Consider the following 19,115-nt stretch of genomic DNA (forward strand, 5'->3'; position numbering starts at 1 on the left):
AGCGCTTTGTTGGGCCCGGCAGCTCTGACACCTGACTGCCAATCATCGCATTGTGTCACCCGAGAGACGTTCATAATGTACTTCGTACAAATCTGCCTGGAATTTCCAGGATTGGAAAAAAAAGACGTTTATGGCAACATTTGTTCAGTGCGAGCGCAGCGAGGTTAAAAACTGCCGAGCAAAACAGAAAGCGCCAGGCACTGAAGACCCCGGCACATTCTGAAGTGGATCTGACATTTTCCCCCTAGTGTGCATCTAAACCGCCTTCTATAAGCCCACAAGGTTGGTCCCCTCCTCTATTTTAGTCCAGTCACACATCTATAGGCTACTAGCAGCTACGCAACAGCTAAGCACACAATAGCACACAAGCTATACAGATGAAAGAAGTGACTTTACAAGCAAACATATATTTTTGGGCTTTTGTTGCCAGCTCATCTTCAAGCGCGTCCGCACCGCTGGCAGTTGTAGCGTGCAGATTAGCGGTAAATGCTGAGGCTATTGGAATGACAATGATGCTCTGGCGGTGCGCTACGTGGCGGCAGTATAAATCTAGAGCGACTGTGTTGGGAATGTTCTGATACACCGTGCGCTAAAAAGGTGGTGTGAGGCCCAATCATGGAATCTGCGGGGAAGGTAGGAGAATTTAGTTTTATTTGCCATTTTGAATGTTTCAAATCTACAGCATATATGTAACCTACAGCACTTCTATTCAACTGGAGGCCTGGGGGCCAAAACTGGCCCCTAAGTTCAGTTCAAAACTATGGATACAAACATTTTTGCATCAAATTCCTAGAAACACTTAAGTGCTCCTGTTGTAAAGAGGAACTTGTAGCTGTGTAAACACATTAGCAGATATTTGCATTGACCTCGCTAGCAATCATAGAAAACTTGGGTCCAAACTTGTGATTTACACAACTTAGGCGTTCCTCAAGGCTCCGCTTTAAGTAATCTCCTTTTTGGTTGTTAAAATTTGCTTTTGTACGGTGATTTATGTAACTCGGGTGTTTCTGTAGCTTGTTTTTACTTCAGATGGAGTCAGTAGTCATTTGTTCAACTTATTTGGTTACACTCATGGTGTTCCTTAAGGTTCCACTTTGGATCGTCTCTCTTTCATCATTTGGGCTATTTAACTGCTAGCCACAAAAAGAGAAACTCGCAACTTTGCAGAAGGTCCTTAAAAACAGCGGAACGTTCCTGAAGTGCTTACAAAATAAATCAAATGTCCACTGTAGAGGATGCTAGTTCTCCGGAATAAACAAAACAAGACAAATAGTGAAGGTCCTTAGCTTTCTGGAAATGTGGCCCCCAAAACAATTTAGTTAAATCCTCTTGGCCTAATTTATCATAATACTCACAAACAATGCAAATGCGTCCTCTAGTGGCGGTCAGTCAGTAAGACAAGGCAGGGCAAGTTTATATGTAGAGAACATTTCAATTCAAAGTGCTCTACAGAAAGTTACAAGAAGGCAACCATAGAAATAAAATACTCGTAATTCAAGATATTATCATAAAATAAAATTATCACAAAGATAACCGTAATTCAAAAAAAAATCCAAGCGTGTACATGAAACACTTACAGTTGTCATATGCACAATTGAATAAAAGTGTTTTCAGGCTGCATTGTTTACATTGAGGCCCGCCTCAGATCTTCTGGAAGACCAAAACAGATTTTAGGAACATAAAACTCAAACGCAGTTTCACCATGTTTGGTCCAGCAGGAGACCACTCCCTTGGGTTCTCAGAAGTTGAGATGGTTCCTATGGCTCTAACACAGTGGTTCACAACTTTTTTTCCCGTGATGTACCCCCTGTGAACATTTTTTTAATTTAAGTACCCCCTAATCAGAGCAAAGCATTTTTGGTTGAAAAAAGAGATAAAGAAGTAAAATACAGCACTATGTCATCAGTTTCTGATTTATTAAATTGTATAACTGTCATGTCTTGGTGACCATGTTCTGTTTGGTTTTTGGATTTTGTCAGTTCCTGTTTTTTCACTCCCTGTTTTGTTTCCATGACAACCCATTAGTTTTCACCTGTTCTCATGTCGCCCACCTGATTCATTTGAACTCACGCACCTGTTGTTAATCACGTCACCACTATTTAAGCCTGTAGTTGCCAGGCAGTCAGTCTGGCGACATCACATTCATGCTCTGCACTCTTGACACTCTGAGTACTCTGTCCAGGTCAAAGTTCATGCTGCTCTTTTCTTGCCACGTAAGTTTTTTTTTTTTTATTGAAGTCACAGTTTAGTGATTTTTTTAGTTCATGTTTTCATGTCCATAGTTTACGTTATAGTAATAGTTTTTTTTTTCTTAGCCAAGTTTTGTACCCCCGCAGTGAGCGCCTTTTGTTTTCACTTTTTGATAGAATAATTAAAAGATGTCATTACCTTCACGTTGTGTCCGGTTCAATCGCTTTGCACCACGGGAAAACAAACCTCACCAAAGACCACATCATGACAAAAACAGTGCAAAATATTGCTCATTTGTAGTGGTCTTTCTTGAACTATTTGGAAAAAAAGATATAAAAATAACTAAAAACTTGTTGAAAAATAAACAAGTGATTCAATTATAAATAAAGATTTCTACACATAGAAGTAATCATCAACTTAAAGTGCCCTCTTTGGGGATTGTAATAGAGATCCATCTGGATTCATGAACTTAATTCTAAACATTTCTTCACAAAAAAGAAATCTTTAACATCAATATTAATGGAACATGTCCACAAAAAATCTAATTGTCAACACTGAATATTGCATTGTTGCATTTCTTTTCACAGTTTATGAACTTACACTCATATTTTGTTGAAGTAGTATTCAATAAATATATTTATAAAGGATTTTTGAATTGTTGCTATTTTGAGAATATTTTTAAAAAATCTCACGTACCCCTTGGCATACCTTCAAGTACCCCCAGGGGTACGTGTACCCCTTTTGAGAATCACTGCTCTAACACGCCAGAGATGTATTTGACCATGAAGCGACTTATACACAATGATAGCTGTTGTAAAGTGTATTCTATAAGCACTGGACTAACATGGTTGTATATCCTGGTTCTAGTCAGGACTCGAGCAGCAGGATTTGTCTTTTAAAGTCTGATTTAAACATTTTTCCAGGAATTGCTAAGATCTTCCAAGTCTTTTGGTTTTTTAAAAACCTTCCAGTTTTAGACGCCAAAAAAGCCGCTCAGGGATGAGGTTGTTCAGTTCAGGATCTGAACACAATTTAAGATTTTGTCCCACTGTGCAGTATCCACTCAGCTCGACTCTGCTCCATTTTGAGTAGTTTTCTCTTTTAACACAAAGTCCTTTTCCACCGAAGATTTCATGAACTTCTAAGTACCTGGAAATATTTATTGCTAGAACTACAGGTTCCTGTTGCCTGTGTAGTCTGTGTTTCCACCGCATTTCACAGTTCCGCTTCTCAATTGTTTTTTGTAAAACCTCAAACCCACCCAAAATTAAAATACAATTGAGAACCTGATATTCATTTCTGTACAAATCGCTTTAGGAGTTGCTATCACCTGCACCTACATGCCACCTAGCTGAAGACTTGTGTATTGTTCACCTGCAAAAATTGAATAATTTCAATCAATCAATCAATCAATGTTTACTTATATAACCCTAAATCACTAGTGTCTCAAAGGGCTGCACAAACCACCACGACATCCTCGGTAGGCCCACATAAGGGCAAGGAAAACTCACACCCAGTGGGACATCGGTGACAATAATGACCCAGTGGGACGTCGGTGACAATGATGACTATGAGAACCTTAGAGAGGAGGAAAGCAATGGATGTCGAGCGGGTCTAACATGATACTGTGAAAGTTCAGTCCACAATGGATCCAACACAGTCGCGAGAGTCCAGTCCAAAGCGGATCCAACACAGCAGCGAGAGTCCCGTTCACAGCGGAGCCAGCAGGAAACCCTCCCTTGTGGAGGGGGTCCGGTCCGATGACCATGGATGAAGTACTGACTGTCCAGAGTCGAGACCCAGGATGGACCGCTCGTCGGGACCCAGGATGGACCGCTCGCCTGTATCGGTTGGGGACATCTCTACGCTGCTGATCCGCTTGAGATGGTTTCCTGTGGACGGGACTCTCACTGCTGTCTTGGAGCCACTATGGATTGAACTTTCACAGTATCATGTTAGACCCGCTCGACATCCATTGCTTTCGGTCCCCTAGAGGGGGGGGGTTGCCCACATCTGAGGTCCTCTCCAAGGTTTCTCATAGTCAGCATTGTCGCTGGCGTCCCACTGAATGTGAATTCTCCCTGCCCACTGGGTGTGAGTTTTCCTTGCCCTTTTGTGGGTTCTTCCGAGGATGTTGTAGTCGTAATGATTTGTGCAGTCCTTTGAGACATTTGTGATTTGGGGCTATATAAATAAACATTGATTGATTGATCCCAAGCGGAGGCGGATCAGCATCGCAGAGATGTCCCCAGCCGATACACAGGCAAGCAGTACATGGCCACCGGATCGGACCGGACCCCCTCCACAAGGGAGAGTGGGACATAGAAGAAAAAGAAAAGAAATGGCAGATCAACTGGTCTAAAAAGGGAGTCTATTTAAAGGCTAGAGTATACAAATGAGTTTTAAGGTGAGACTTAAATGCTTCTACTGAGGTGGCATCTCGAACTGTTACCGGGAGGGCATTCCAGAGTACTGGAGCCCGAACGGAAAACGCTCTATAGCCCGCAGACTTTTTTTGGGCTTTGGGAATCACTAACAAGCCGGAGTCCTTTGAACGCAGATTTCTTGCCGGGACATATGGTACAATACAATCGGCAAGATAGGATGGAGCTAGACCGTGTAGTATTTTATACGTAAGTAGTAAAACCTTAAAGTCACATCTTAAGTGCACAGGAAGCCAGTGCAGGTGAGCCAGTACAGGCGTAATGTGATCAAACTTTCTAGTTCTTGTCAAAAGTCTAGCAGCCGCATTTTGTACCAACTGTAATCTTTTAATGCTAGACATGGGGAGACCCGAAAATAATACGTTACAGTAGTCGAGGCGAGACGTAACAAACGCATGGATAATGATCTCAGCGTCTTTAGTGGACAGAATGGAGCGAATTTTAGCGATATTACGGAGATGAAAGAAGGCCGTTTTAGTAACGCTTTTAATGTGTGCCTCAAAGGAGAGAGTTGGGTCGAAGATAATACCCAGATTCCTTACCGTGTCGCCCTGTTTAATTGTTTGGTTGTCAAATGTTAGAGTTGTATTATTAAATAGAGTTCGGTGTCTAGCAGGACCGATAATCAGCATTTCCGTTTTTTTGGCGTTGAGTTGCAAAAAGTTAGCGGACATCCATTGTTTAATTTCATTAAGACACGCCTCCAACTGACTACAATCCGGCGTGTTGGTCAGCTTTAGGGGCATGTAGAGTTGGGTGTCATCAGCATAACAGTGAAAGCTAATACCGTATTTGCGTATGATGTCACCTAGCGGCAGCATGTAGATGCTGAAGAGTGCAGGGCCAAGGACCGAACCCTGGGGAACTCCACACGTTACCTTAACGTAGTCCGAGGTCACATTGTTATGGGAGACGAACTGCATCCTATCAGTAAGATAAGAGTTAAACCAAGACAGGGCTAAGTCTGACATACCAATTCGTGTTTTGATACGTTCTAATAAAATATTATGATCGACGGTATCGAAAGCAGCGCTAAGATCGAGGAGCAGCAACATAGATGACGCATCAGAATCCATCGTTAGCAATAGATCATTAGTCATTTTTGCGAGGGCTGTCTCCGTGGAGTGATTTGCCCTGAAACCGGATTGAAAGGTTTCACATAGATTGTTAGACGCTAAGTGTTCATTTAACTGCTCCGCAACAATTTTTTCGAGGATTTTTGAAATAAAGGGAAGGTGAGACACCGGTCGGTAGTTTACCATGAGGTCAGGATCGAGGTTAGGTCTTTTAAGAAGAGGATGAATTACCGCTTTTTTGAATGCTAGGGGAACAGTGCCCGAGGAAAGTGATAAGTTTATAATATTTAGCACTGATGGACCTAATAATACAAAGAGCTCCTTGATCAGTTTCCCAGGAAGAGGGTCAAGTAAACATGTTGTCTGTTTTATTCCATTTACACGTTGTAACAATTCCTCTAATGTTATTTCCTCAAAACGAGAGAAACTATTTTGGAGGGCAGTATCCGCCGCGTATACCATCGTATCAGTGTTAATAGAACCCCGTTGTAGCTGGGACGCATTGTCTTTAATCTCCTTTCTAATGACTTCAATTTTCTTACTAAAGAATTGCATAAAGTCATCAGCTGAGTGGGTGGAGCTACTGGAAGGGGTCCCTTGTTGGGTTAGCGATGCTACCGTACTAAACAAAAATTTAGGATCGTTTTTATTACGGTGGATGAGATTTGAGTAATATTTAGCTTTAGCTAAGGTAAGCATGCGTTTATAAGTTATTAAACCATCACTCCATGCTTGATGGTGCACCTCAAGTTTAGTCGTGCGCCATTTGCGTTCCAGCTTTCTACATAATAATTTCTGAGCTCTAGTTTCTTCTGTAAACCACGGGGTGCGCTTTTTTGGAGCCTTTTTTAACTTTAGCGGTGCTATGTTATCAATGATTTCGCGCAGGGCAGCGTTAAAGTTGTTAGTGAGGTTATCAATAGAGCCCACATACTTTGGGAATGGTGCCATTACCGAGGGCAGTAGGTCAGCAAGAGTTGTTGTTGTGGCAGCATTAATGTTGCGGCTGCTCTAGCAGTTATTATTATTATTAGTTTGACGAACATGCGTCTGAACCTCGAATTTTATAAGGTAATGATCGGACAATACTTTAGTATACGGGAGTATCGTAACTTTGGAAACGGTGATGCCCCTGACAAGCACTAGGTCTATCGTATTACCGTTGCGATGCGTGGGTTCATTTATTATTTGTGTGAGACCACAGCTATCAATTACAGTCTGGAGCGCTACGCACGGTGGGTCCGATGGGGTATTCATATGGATATTAAAGTCCCCCATTATGATTATATTATCGGCGTGTGTCACTAGATCAGCAACAAACTCTGAGAATTCATTGATAAAGTCCGAATAGGGCCCTGGGGGGCGGTAGATAACAGCCAGGTGTAGAGGCAGCGGTGTGACAGACCTCATAGTAAGCACCTCAAACGATTTATATTTATTATTTATGTTAGGACTAAGGTTAAAGTTTTCGTTGTATATTAGTGCGACCCCCCCACCCCTTTTAAGCGGACGGGCAATATGCGCATGTGTAAAGTTAGGAGGACATGCCTCATTTAGCGCAAAAAAGTTGTTTGGTTTAAGCCAGGTTTCTCTGAGACCGATGACGTTAAGATTGTTGTCTCTGATAATATCATTAACTAATAACGTTTTGGGAGACAATGATCTTATGTTTAAAAAAACTATATTATAGGTAGTGGGCTGTTTTAGGGAATTTTTGATCAAATTATCCGTAGTAGCAATATTGATAATGTTGTGTTTATTATGCCCAGTGCATTCAGTATAATTACGACCATATCTAGGAATTGATACGACAGGAATTTTCCGATTGTTTGATTGTTGCTTTGATAAACTGCACGCATCATGGTTAGCCACCTCAGTAACGGGGATTTTCCGATTGTTTGTTTGTTGCTTTGATAAACTGCACGCATCATAGTTAGTCACCTCAGTAACGGGGATTTTCCGATTGTTTGTTTGTTGCTTTGATAGACTGCACGCATCATAGTTAGCCACCTCAGTCAAACACATGTCCAACTCTGAAACACTCAAAGCAGAAAAAACTTGTTCTAATTTAACTGACTCCTTACCCAGACCAGTAGTCTCGCATTTTCCATCTAAATTTAATTTAGCATGTTAATGTTGGTATGCTGGAATGTTATTGTTGGCTAACAGCATGGGTCAAGCACCAAGTTACACGGGTCTGAGGCGTTTGGCTGCAAAATTGTCTAAAAAAGCTAGAATGCTAACTTTAGCATGCTAACAGGTAGCATATGTCAAGTATCAAGTCATATGACTGTAAGGTGTTTGGCTGCAACATGGTCTAAAAAAGTTAGAATGCTAACTTTAGCATGCTAACAGTCAGCATGTTTCAAGTATCAAGTCATGAATCCAAGGTGTTTAGCTGTAAAATTGGCTAAAAAAAGAAGTTAGCATGTTCATGTTATAGCATGCTAACAGTTAGAATGTGTCAAGCACCAAGTTACACGAGTCGGAGGAGTTTGGCTGCAAAATTGTCTAAAAAAGTTAGAATGCTAACTTTAGCATGCTAACAGTTAAAATGTGTCAATAATCAAGTCATATGACTCCAAAGTGTTTCGCTTCAAAATTGTCTAAAAAAGTTAGAATGCTAACTTTAGCATGCTAACAGTTAACATGTGTCAAGTATCATGTCATATGATTCTAAGGTGTCTGGCTGTAAAATTGGCAACAACAAAAAAAAGTTAGCATTTTAATGTTACAGGATGCTAACAGTTAGCATGTGTCAAGCACAAAGTTACACGAGTCTGAGGAGTTTGGCTGCAAAACTGTCTAAAAAATGTAGAATGCTAAATTTACCAATATACCAATATACCAAGTTAATATACCACGTTATACGAGTCTAATAATGCTACCTGGGGCTGAGCATAACAGTGGCCTCAATACTGAACAACGTGAGCTAATTGCTTTGGTCTTGTCTAGTTTTTAGTTAATCCTAGCCATGTTTATGGTTGAGAGTGATTAATTTAGGGCAGGTCTACTCAACTGGCGGCCCGTGGCCCACAACCTACCCGCCAAAGCTTTTCATTTGGCCCGTTAATAAAACCATTAAAACTCGGGTTGATTATGTATGCAGTACTCCCGCCAAACCGCATGGGGCAACAGTGAGGCTTATGTGTCACAATGAAGCAGAGCAAGTAGAAGAAGACTATGTATTCAACGCTGGAAAAATTTAAATACATTTCAGAAATCTGACTTTTAACAACGACTGGACAAATGAATGAATGTTGTTGTTTCCTGGGGGCCCTTTTAGCGACGGACACATTGACCCAGACAAGCAGCAACAATGGTAGAAATCCCAGCACGTAAGCTTCATCACCAAACTTTGTCAAACATTTGTAAGTAGATATTGTTGGTGCGTAGAGATATTTGGTTTGTTTTGTCTTGAAATTGCTGACTTCGTGATATCTTTTGTATTCATGGTTGTGTTATTTTTGTCTGTGAGTAACAATCAAACCTATTTTACTACATTATTGCTAAATTTGACCAGTACAGGGCGACAATGCAAGAAGTGATAAGTCACTTGCAATGTTTAGTGTGTGAATGTTGTGTAGTTTCTATATGTGTAAACATTTGTAATATATCAACACTAAACCTTCTATTTTACTCATGTAAAAGACACAATGGACGATATACTTTTTTGTTTATTTTGTGTTTATATTTTCAGTCTTACAAAGTAAATGAAGGAGGAAGTGTAAAGAAATAAAACTGAGGAAGGAAAATAATTTAAGATGGAACATCAATCCCCAACAAAAACTAGAGCTTCTTTTTCTTCATGCTGTTAACTACCTGCACACGCTAGAAATGAGTTGCGAGGGCAGAATAATGACTTTATTGACAGTGCGGTGTGAAAGTTTTACTTTGCAATTAAGCAAACGCAGTCTAAAAGAAATATAACCCGCGGATGCCCTTTTGGACAGAATATACCCATTTCGATGTCAGGCCCCAAAGCCCTTGGGCTCTTGAAACTGTGGGCCTCTTCATGATGTAGTTGAGTAGCGCTGATTTAGGGCATAATTACTTAGAATATGCTTTAAATTGTTGTTCAGATAGTTTCGCATATATTGATAGATTTATATTGTATTGGTTCTAGGGTGTTTTTTTAATTGTAGAAAAGGTACCAACGTGGCCCTCACAGCCTTCAAGTTTTATGTAGGTGACCCCCCGCGACCCCGAAAAGGGAATAAGCGGTAGGAAATGGATGGATGGATGGACCTACTCAGTGGCCTAGTGCAGTTGTTCTCCACTTTTTTTCAGTGATGTAACCCCTGTGAACATTTTTCAATTCAAGTACTCCCTAATCAGAGCAAAGCATTTTTGGTTGGAAAAAAAAAAAGAGGTAAAATGTAAAATACAGCACTATGTCATCAGTATCTGATTTATGAAATTGTACAACAGTGCAACATATTGCTCATTTTTAGTGGTGTTTCTTGAACTATTTAGAAAAAAGATATAAAAATAACTAAAAACTTGTTGAAAAATAAACAAGTGATTCAATTATGAATAAAGATTTCTACACATAGAAGTAATCATTACTTAAAGTGCTCTCTTTGGGGATTGTAATAGAGATCCATCTGGATTCATTAACTTCATTCTAAGCATTTCTTCACAAAAAAAGAAATCATAAACATCAATATTTATGGAACATGTCCACAAAAAAATCTAGCTGTCAACACTGAATATTGCATTGTTGCATTTTTTTTCACAGTTTATGAACTTACATTCATATTTTGTTGAAGTATTATTCAATAGATATATTTATAAAGGATTTTTGAATTGCTGCTATTTTTAGAATATTTTAAAAAAAATCTCACATACCCCTTGGTATACCTTTAAGTACCCCCAGGGTTACACATACCCCCATTTGAGAACCACTGGCCTAGTGGTTAGAGTGTCCGCCCTGAGATCGGTAGGTTGTGAGTTCAAACCCCGGCCAAGTCATACCAAAGACTATAAAAATGGGACCCATTTCCTCCCTGCTTGACACTCAACATTAAGGGTTGGAATTGGGGGTTAAATCACCAAAGATGATTCCCGGGCGCGGCACCGCTGCTGCCCACTGCTCCCCTCACCTCCTAGGGGGTGATCAAGGGTGATGGGTCAAATGCAGAGAATAATTTCGCCACATTAATTGTGTGTGTGACAATCATAGGTACTTTAACTTTAACTCGCTGGAAAAAGTTAGAGCACCCTTGGATTAGACTGTTGATGTGTGCATTTGAAACAAACTCCATGGGTCAAAATGTGCAGGCATTGGACAAAGTTGCACATAATTTGTGTTGAATAAGAGTCCGTATGTTTTCACTGCTCAACCAAACTCCGACTATTTTGCTTCTAGATCACATTCTACCAAGACCAGAACTACCAGGGGGACTATTACGAGTGTAGCAGCGACTGTCCCGAACTGAACGATCACCTGAGTCGCTGCAGCTCAGTCAGAATCAAGAGCGGGGCCTGGGTTCTGTTTGAGAGGCCTAACTACCTGGGCTACCAGTACGTCCTGACCAAAGGGGAGTACCCGGACTACCGCCAATGGATGGGTTACACAGACAGCGTCCGCTCCTGTCACATCATCCCAAATGTAGGATGGGTGAAGAAGCTCTCGGACGCCTTCAGACAACCACGTCAAGTCTGGACTTTGTCTTTTAGGTTTCCGGCGCCTTCAGAATCCGCCTCTTTGAGCGTCCCGACTTTGGCGGTCAGACGCTGGAGTGCACGCACGACGTCTCCCAGCTGTCCGACCTTTGGCTCCAGGGGGCGGTCCACTCGGCCCAAGTACAGGATGGCGCCTGGGTCCTCTACGAACTTCCGGACTACCGCGGACACCAGTACCTTCTGGAGAGGGGACAGTACCGCCGCCACACAGAGTGGGCCGCCCCGGACCCCACAGTGGGATCCCTCCGGCGAGTCCTCTGCGTTTAGATGGCCTCGTTCTGGAATTGTGACACAATTTGACTCTACACAATAAAGAGGTGGTGTAAGAAACATTTGCCGGTGTCAAGTTTTTTGGTATGTTGAAAGTTCATAGCAGTCGTTGTCGAATAAAGCTCAAGATATGAACACTGACATGACTGCTGATCAGGACCACCCCTCCCTGTAGGCTACGCAGAACACATGCTTCGTGTAGAACTAGGGATCGTATTGTATTGTTGATAATAGAGGTAATTTTAGTGCTATTTCTATTGGTATTCGTATCGCTCCATATGTAGTGAAATAATGTTCATTGTGATTTTGTATTATTATTTATTTCACTAACTGCTTCTTTGCTATCACTTTTACTATAATATTTGTACATATCCTATTTGCTGATGTTGTGCTATTGTTGTGTTTGGTGTTGTTTTTGTCTCTCTGTCTTATGCCCCTTGTGTCCCCACAATTTCCCACACTGTCTTTGTTTTTTTCCTATTTCTATTCCCTCCTGCTCCGGCCCCGCTGCACCAATTAATATAAATCCACTTAAATAAAGTCAAATACAAATAAGGCAACAAGAGAAGTATCCCACTCTTCTCTTTTGTTAAGTAAATTTGTACAGCTGATATGGGCATCTACATCAACTACTGTATATGATTTGCCTGAGAAGATGGACAGGACACAAAAAAAGAACTAGGGATCGATACTGAATCTGTTACTTTCATAGGTGCTACCAGGTACTGATTAACATTAAAGTAATGGTATTTTTCTATATTTTAATTTTTATTATTCTTATAGATAGCGTTATCAGTAGCCAGAGGAGCCTGTTCAGTTCTAGACTGCTTCATCCCAAGACTCAAAAACTCCTTTGTCCCACACGCCATTAGACTGTACAACTCGCTGGGGCGGGGGGCGGAGGGTACTAGGATGACAGGGGATGCGAAACAATAACAGTGCAATACGTTTTCATAACATGGTCACTACTGCCTACTTTGTCTTATCATATTGTTATTTTACTGTTCTATTTTTATTCCCATTGTTGCTTTCTACTTTTTATTCTTATTGTAATATTTCTCTATTTTGTTTCCATTTAAACCCCCATTATTTACTTTTCACTTTTATTTAAATTGATCTCAACTCTGTACACTGCTGCTGGAATTTTAATTTTCCTGAAGGAACTCTCCTGAAGGAATCAATAAAGTACTATCTATCTATCTATCTAGATTTATTTTCATTTTTTTTTTCATATTTAATTAAATGTCATTATTTTTGAATGATCATTGATTTATTTTCCATCCATCCGTCCATCCATCCTTTTTCTATCGCTTGTCCCTTTTGGGATCGCGGGGGGTCGCTGGGATCCTATCTCAGCTGCATTCGGGCCTAAGGCGGGGTACACCCTGGACAAGTCGCCACCTCATCACAGGGCCAACACAGATAGACACACATTCACACACTAGGGCCAATTTAGTGTTGCCAATCAACCTATCCCCAGGTGCATGTTTTTGGAGGTGGGAGGAAGCTGGAGTACTATTGTACTAACCCCTTCTTTTAATTGAATTTGTATTTTTATTTTTCTACATTCTATTTTTTTCTAACACTGGCCAGTTGCAAAATGATACTGAGGTTACAATGTTGTTCAGAGGTGTACTTATAACCATTTTATAGATACATTTTACTATTTTTAGCCACGGTGTTGAATGGAAGCGGGGGAAAAATATTGTAGTAGAAAATAATTGAGTAGGGTTGCTCTAGCTAATGTTACAACTTTCTATGTCAAAAAAGCAAAAAGAAGGCGCTCAAACGTACCGTGAGGCTCCACTTTTCAAAATATGCAGGCTCGATGCTATTTTGTATTGGGTGTTTGCTGTAGGGTTCTCCCCGTGAATGGGTGGGTTCCCTCCGGGTACTCCGGCTTCCTCCCACTTCCAAAGACATGCACCTGGGGATAGGTTGATTGGCAACACTAAAATTGGCCCTAGTGTGTGAATGTGAGTGTGAAAGTTGTCTGTCTATCTGTGTTGGCCCTGCGATGTCCAAGGTGTACCCCGCCTTCCGCCCGATTGTAGCTGAGATAGGCGCCAGCGCCCCCCGCGACCCCGAAAGGGAATAAGCGGTAGAAAATGGATGGATGGATGTTTGCTGTAGGTGTCAGGCTTTCCCCTGACAGTTTGTCTATGTATTAGTTTTTTCCTCTGCATCTATCTATTTAGTATCGCCTGTCTTTAGTTCCTGTCTAGTGCTCTTATTTTATCAGCTTCCTGTCTTGTTCCCTGAGTGCTGTGTTCCTCCTCAGCTGCGGCTGATTTTAATTGATTGATTGATACTTTTACTAGTAGATTGCACAGTTCAGTACATATTCTGTACAATTGACCACTAAATGGTAACACCTGAATAAGTTTTTCAACTTGTTTAAGTCGGGGTCCACGTTAATCAATTCATTGGCACCTGGCCACATCTGTTGCCAATCAGCCTGCTCCTATTTGTACCTGCTTTGTCTTGTGTCAGTTGCTGGATCATTGTATTGTCATTCGGACTTGTTGTTGCCATATGTTGCTCTTGTCGTTGCCATATGTTGCTATTGTCGTGTCTGTGATTCTTTTCAGCTATTACCTGTCGTGCTACATTTTGTCCTGGTCGTCGTAGCGGTAAGCTTTTCCTGTTAGCCATTAGTTATTTCCAGTTTTTCTGTTTGCTGTCCACTAGCTTCCATGCTAAAGTTCCTTTTTGTTTTCTAGCTTCCAGTGCTAGCTCCCTTAGTTTGTTATTCCGCCCACGTGCGTGCTTTTTGTTTGTTCTTGTTTAGTTTTAATTAAATCATGTTTTCATATTCTATGCCTGCCTCCGTCTCTGCATCTTGGGGTTCATCAACAAATACCTCTGACAGTAGGCATGCTGAAGATTAACATTAGCAATTTTACATGGCAATTTCAACACTTGCACATTTGCTAATCAAAACACCAAATAAAATGCATGTTCTAGCCAAAAGAGCTGGTGTGTACTAAAAAAAATACCTACAGTAAAAACACTTTCAAGGACTCAACAAAAAAACAAGGCCAGCAACACGCTGTAGTCTATACAATGCCGCCATATAACATCTTGGAGTTGCAACTGCATGCACAGTCTGCTAGAAAATAAAATACGAGAACAGCACTTGCAAATGAGACACATACGTCTAAGAAAACAAGAGAACAACTGGACAGCACAGCTCAGCGTTCAATGTTAGATACAAATAAAAACATTTATGAACACATTTGAACACACACTATAGTACACAAAAGGGTACCCGTATTGTTGAGAACTGGGACTGTGTCGATTTTAATGTGAAAGGTTAGTGAAATGTATAAACTGTGTAGAACAGCTTGAAAACAAAACCAGGTTTAGAAGAAAAGAAAGTTAATGAGTGATATATCTCAGCATATAGTATAACACTATCCTATTGTATTTCAAAACTAATTTTGAAGCAAAAAGTTTACACATTTGAAAAAATTTAATCTTAGGCTTTTTAAAGCGATATACTTTGAATTGTGGTACTGTTTAATACCCAAATAGCAGGATGATTACAAAAATGGCCACCATAACCAAATCACAACTTCAAATGGTCGGTTGAATAGCTCTTTGGTATGATGCCACGTCTATATACTAGGGGGCACAATCAGACGTCATAAATTCAACATTTATCCTGTTAGATAAAAAATGGAAAAGTGAGGTCCCTGTCCTTTTTTTAGTTCCACATAAACCACATGCTTATTACATAACATATTATCTGTACAGTAAAATTGTTAGCACTAGTGTTACCTAATATAACATGTTTCACTCTTGATAAAATACATAAACTGCATAAAACAGTCCAAAGACAAACCATGTTTATAAATAAGAAAAGAAAATGTTTAACAGTTCATTCCTAACATATTACTATCCTAATATCTATTTACTTTTCTCCATAAAACTGAAAAAGTGGCTTAAGGAAAATAAGAAGTGTGAGCACTAGAACTGGGTGTAGGATGGACAAAGGGGCCAATTATTTTCAGTGTGTTTTTATTCTTGTACTTGTCTTAATCCTTTTGTACGTGTTTACACTTTTCTCAACTCTTTTTTTTAAAAGCCTAACCAGGGACAAGGGTTGCAAATTAGACGGTGGCTAGAAGTCTTATGTACTTTGACATAGTGTGGAGAATGCATATGTTTTTAAGAGTTATTTCGTTATTCATAGTCATGTTTAAAGCGGCTAATATTTTCCCGTTTGTACACTTTGTGCTTGAATCTTACGTTAAGTTAAAGTTAAAGTACCAATGATTGCCACACACACACTAGGTGTGGCGAAATTATTCTTTGCATTTGACCCATCACCCTTGATCACAACCCCTGGGAGGTAAGGGGAGCAGTGGGCAGCAGCGGTGGCCGCGCCCGGGAATCATTTTTGGTGATTTAACCCCCAATTTCAACCTTTGATGCTGAGTGCTAAGCAGGGAGGTATTGGGTGCCATTTTCATAGTCTTCGGTATGACTCAGCTGGGGTTTAAACTCACAATATACCGATCCGCAAGTAAACTCTGTGCCTTACCTTGAAGGTTTTGGAATGTGTATTGGTAATATGATATACTCCCTTTTTACCTTATCTGTATTACAACAATGGGGCTGTATTCCTTTCTGGGCGGGAGAGAGTTGTTTTCGTACTCAATAAGCTGTCTCTTCCTGTTTGATTTTTAGACCACTTCTAGATGCTGCTATTAACACACTGCAAGACTGGTCTCCTAAATCTTTAGTAAAACTTGATAATATTCCTATTCTGTCTTGCTGGTCCTTCTTACTCAACATACATGGAACCCGAAATAATTTGGGATTTACCAGTGACTTTTATTCCCTGAGAGGAATACCGGTCTGGCACAACAGGAGTTATGTTTAATTGTACTCCAACCATCCCATCCAGTTTATACCGCTTATTCCCTTTCGGGGTCACGGGGGGCGCTGGCGCCTATCTCAGTTACAATCGGGCGGAAGGCGGTGTACACCCTGGACAAGTCACCACCTCATCGCAGGGTCAACACAAATAGACAGACAACTTTCACACTCACATTCACACACTAAGGCCAATTTAATGTTGCCAATCAACCTATCCCCAGGTGCATGTCTTTGGAAGTGGGGGGAAGCCGGAATACCCGGAGGGAACCCACGCATTCAGGGGGAGAACATGCGAACTCCACACAGAAAGATCCCGAGCCTGGAATTGAACCTAGGACTGCAGGACCTTCGTATTGTGAGGCAGACGCACTAACCCCTCTTCCACCGTGAAGCCTGTTTAATTGTACTGTCCCTGTCAAATAAATACAAAAATAAAATAAATAAATAGTACACCTCTAAACGTCAAAAATATTTTTGATGCAAAAAGATTTAAGCAAATTAAAAATATATCTAATAGGCTTTGTAAAACTATCTAAAAAACCCAGATAGCAGAAGGAGTACAAAGATGGCTGAGGTAACCAAACCGTAACTGAGAATGGTAGGCGGTGTAGATATAAAGCAATGATGCAATCGCAGCCAACGTAAATACACCAGTGGTTCAATCACATGGACTGCCGACAGTATTATTCAGCATCTACATGCTCCCGCTGGATGACGTCATACGCAAATACGGTATTAGCTTTCACTGTTATGCTGATGACACCCAACTCTACATGCCCCTAAAGCTGACCAACACGCCGGACTGTAGTCAGCTGGAGGCGTGTCTTAATGAAATTAAACAATGGATGTCCGATAATTTTTTGCAACTTAACGCCAAAAAAACGGAAATGCTGATTATCGGTCCTGCTAGACACCGACCTCTATTTAATAATACAACTTTAACATCTGACAACCAAATAATAAAACAAGGTGACTCGGTAAAAAATCTGGGTATTATCTTCGACCCAACTCTCTCCTTTGAGTCACACATTAAAAGTGTTACTAAAACGGCCTTCTTTCATCTCCGTAATATCGCTAAAATTGGCTCCATTTTGTCCACTAAAGACGCCAAGATCATTATCCATGCATTTGTTACGTCTCGTCTCGATTACTGTAACGTATTATTTTCGGGTCTCCCCGTGTCTAGCATTAAAAGATTACAGTTAGTACAAAATGCGGCTGCTAGACTTTTGACAAGAACAAGAAAGTTTGATCACATTACGCCTGTACTGGCTCACCTGCACCGGCTTCCTGTGCACTCAAGATGTGACTTTAAGATTTTACTACTTACGTATAAAATACTACACGGTCTAGCTCCATCCTATCTTGCCGATTGTATTGTACCATATGTCCCGGCAAGAAATCTGCGTTCAAAGGACTTCTGAGGTCCTCTCCAAGGTTTCTCATAGTCAGCATTGTCACTGGCGTTCCACTGGATGTGAATTCTCCCTGCCCACTGGGTGTGAGTTTTCCTTGCCCTTTTGTGGGTTCTTCCGAGGATGTCATAGTCGTAATGGTTTGTACAGTCCTTTGAGACATTTGTGATTTAGGGCTATATAAATAAACATTGATTGATTGATCGATTATTAAGAGATTAAGAGGGCGTAGTTAAAATTGTTAGTGAGGTTATCAATAGAGCCCACAAACTTTGGGAATGGTGCCATTACCGAGGGCAGTAGGCCAGCAAGATTCATCGTTGTAGCAGCATTACTGTTGCGGCTGCTATAGCAGTTATTACTATTATCATTATTATTTTTAGCTTGCCGAACATGAGTATGAACTTCGAATTTTATAAGGTAATGATCGGTCATTACTTTAGTGTACGGGAGTATCATAACTTTGGAACCGGTGATGCCTCTGACAAGCACTAGGTCTATCGTATTACCATTGCGATGTGTGGGTCCATTTATTATTTGTGTAAGACCACAGCTATCAATTATAGTCTGGAGCGCCACGCACGGTGGGTCCGATGGGGTATTCATATCGATATTAAAGGTACAGCCCTACTTCAACACACAATATTTTGTCATAACTATAAACATTACATAAAACAATAAGGAAAAAACTATGTGAAATTAAAAAAAAAGAATTGTATAATAATTATAAATTGTTGTTGCACAATGACAACACAGATCCCACTTTAAACAGTGACAATATGTGACTATATGTTGTATTTTTTAAATTAATTTTACTTCAACACATACAATACATACAAATGAATTGTACTCCTTATTTTGCTCACTTAAGATACCGGTATATTACTTTTATTACATTGTTGAATGCGCTATGACATTTATTACATTGTTGTATGTGATATATGGCATTTATGAGATGTATGACATTTATCACGTTGTTTTATGGGATATATGACATCACGTTGTTGTATGGGATATAAGACATTTGCGATGAGGCGGAGATTTGTCCAGGCTATACCCCGCCTTCCGCCCGAATGCAGCTGAGAAAGGCTCCAGCACCCCCGCGACTCCAACGGGACAAGCAGTAGCAAATGGATGGATGGATG

General features: G+C 40.6%; 1 protein-coding gene across 1 annotated transcript; it reads left to right on the forward strand.

Moving 5' to 3' along the window:
* The first annotated feature begins 381 nt into the window (after nt 1-381).
* Nucleotides 382-11,710, forward strand: LOC133538110 (gamma-crystallin B-like). Its single transcript, XM_061879430.1, has 3 exons — nt 382-633; nt 11,082-11,324; nt 11,393-11,710. The coding sequence occupies exons 1-3, from the start codon at nt 616-618 to the stop codon at nt 11,663-11,665; spliced, it is 534 nt and encodes a 177-aa protein (XP_061735414.1). The 5' UTR covers nt 382-615; the 3' UTR covers nt 11,666-11,710.
* Nucleotides 11,711-19,115: the final 7,405 nt, after the last annotated feature.

Source organism: Nerophis ophidion, linkage group LG19 (genome assembly GCF_033978795.1).
Source record: "Nerophis ophidion isolate RoL-2023_Sa linkage group LG19, RoL_Noph_v1.0, whole genome shotgun sequence".
Taxonomy (NCBI): domain Eukaryota; kingdom Metazoa; phylum Chordata; class Actinopteri; order Syngnathiformes; family Syngnathidae; genus Nerophis; species Nerophis ophidion.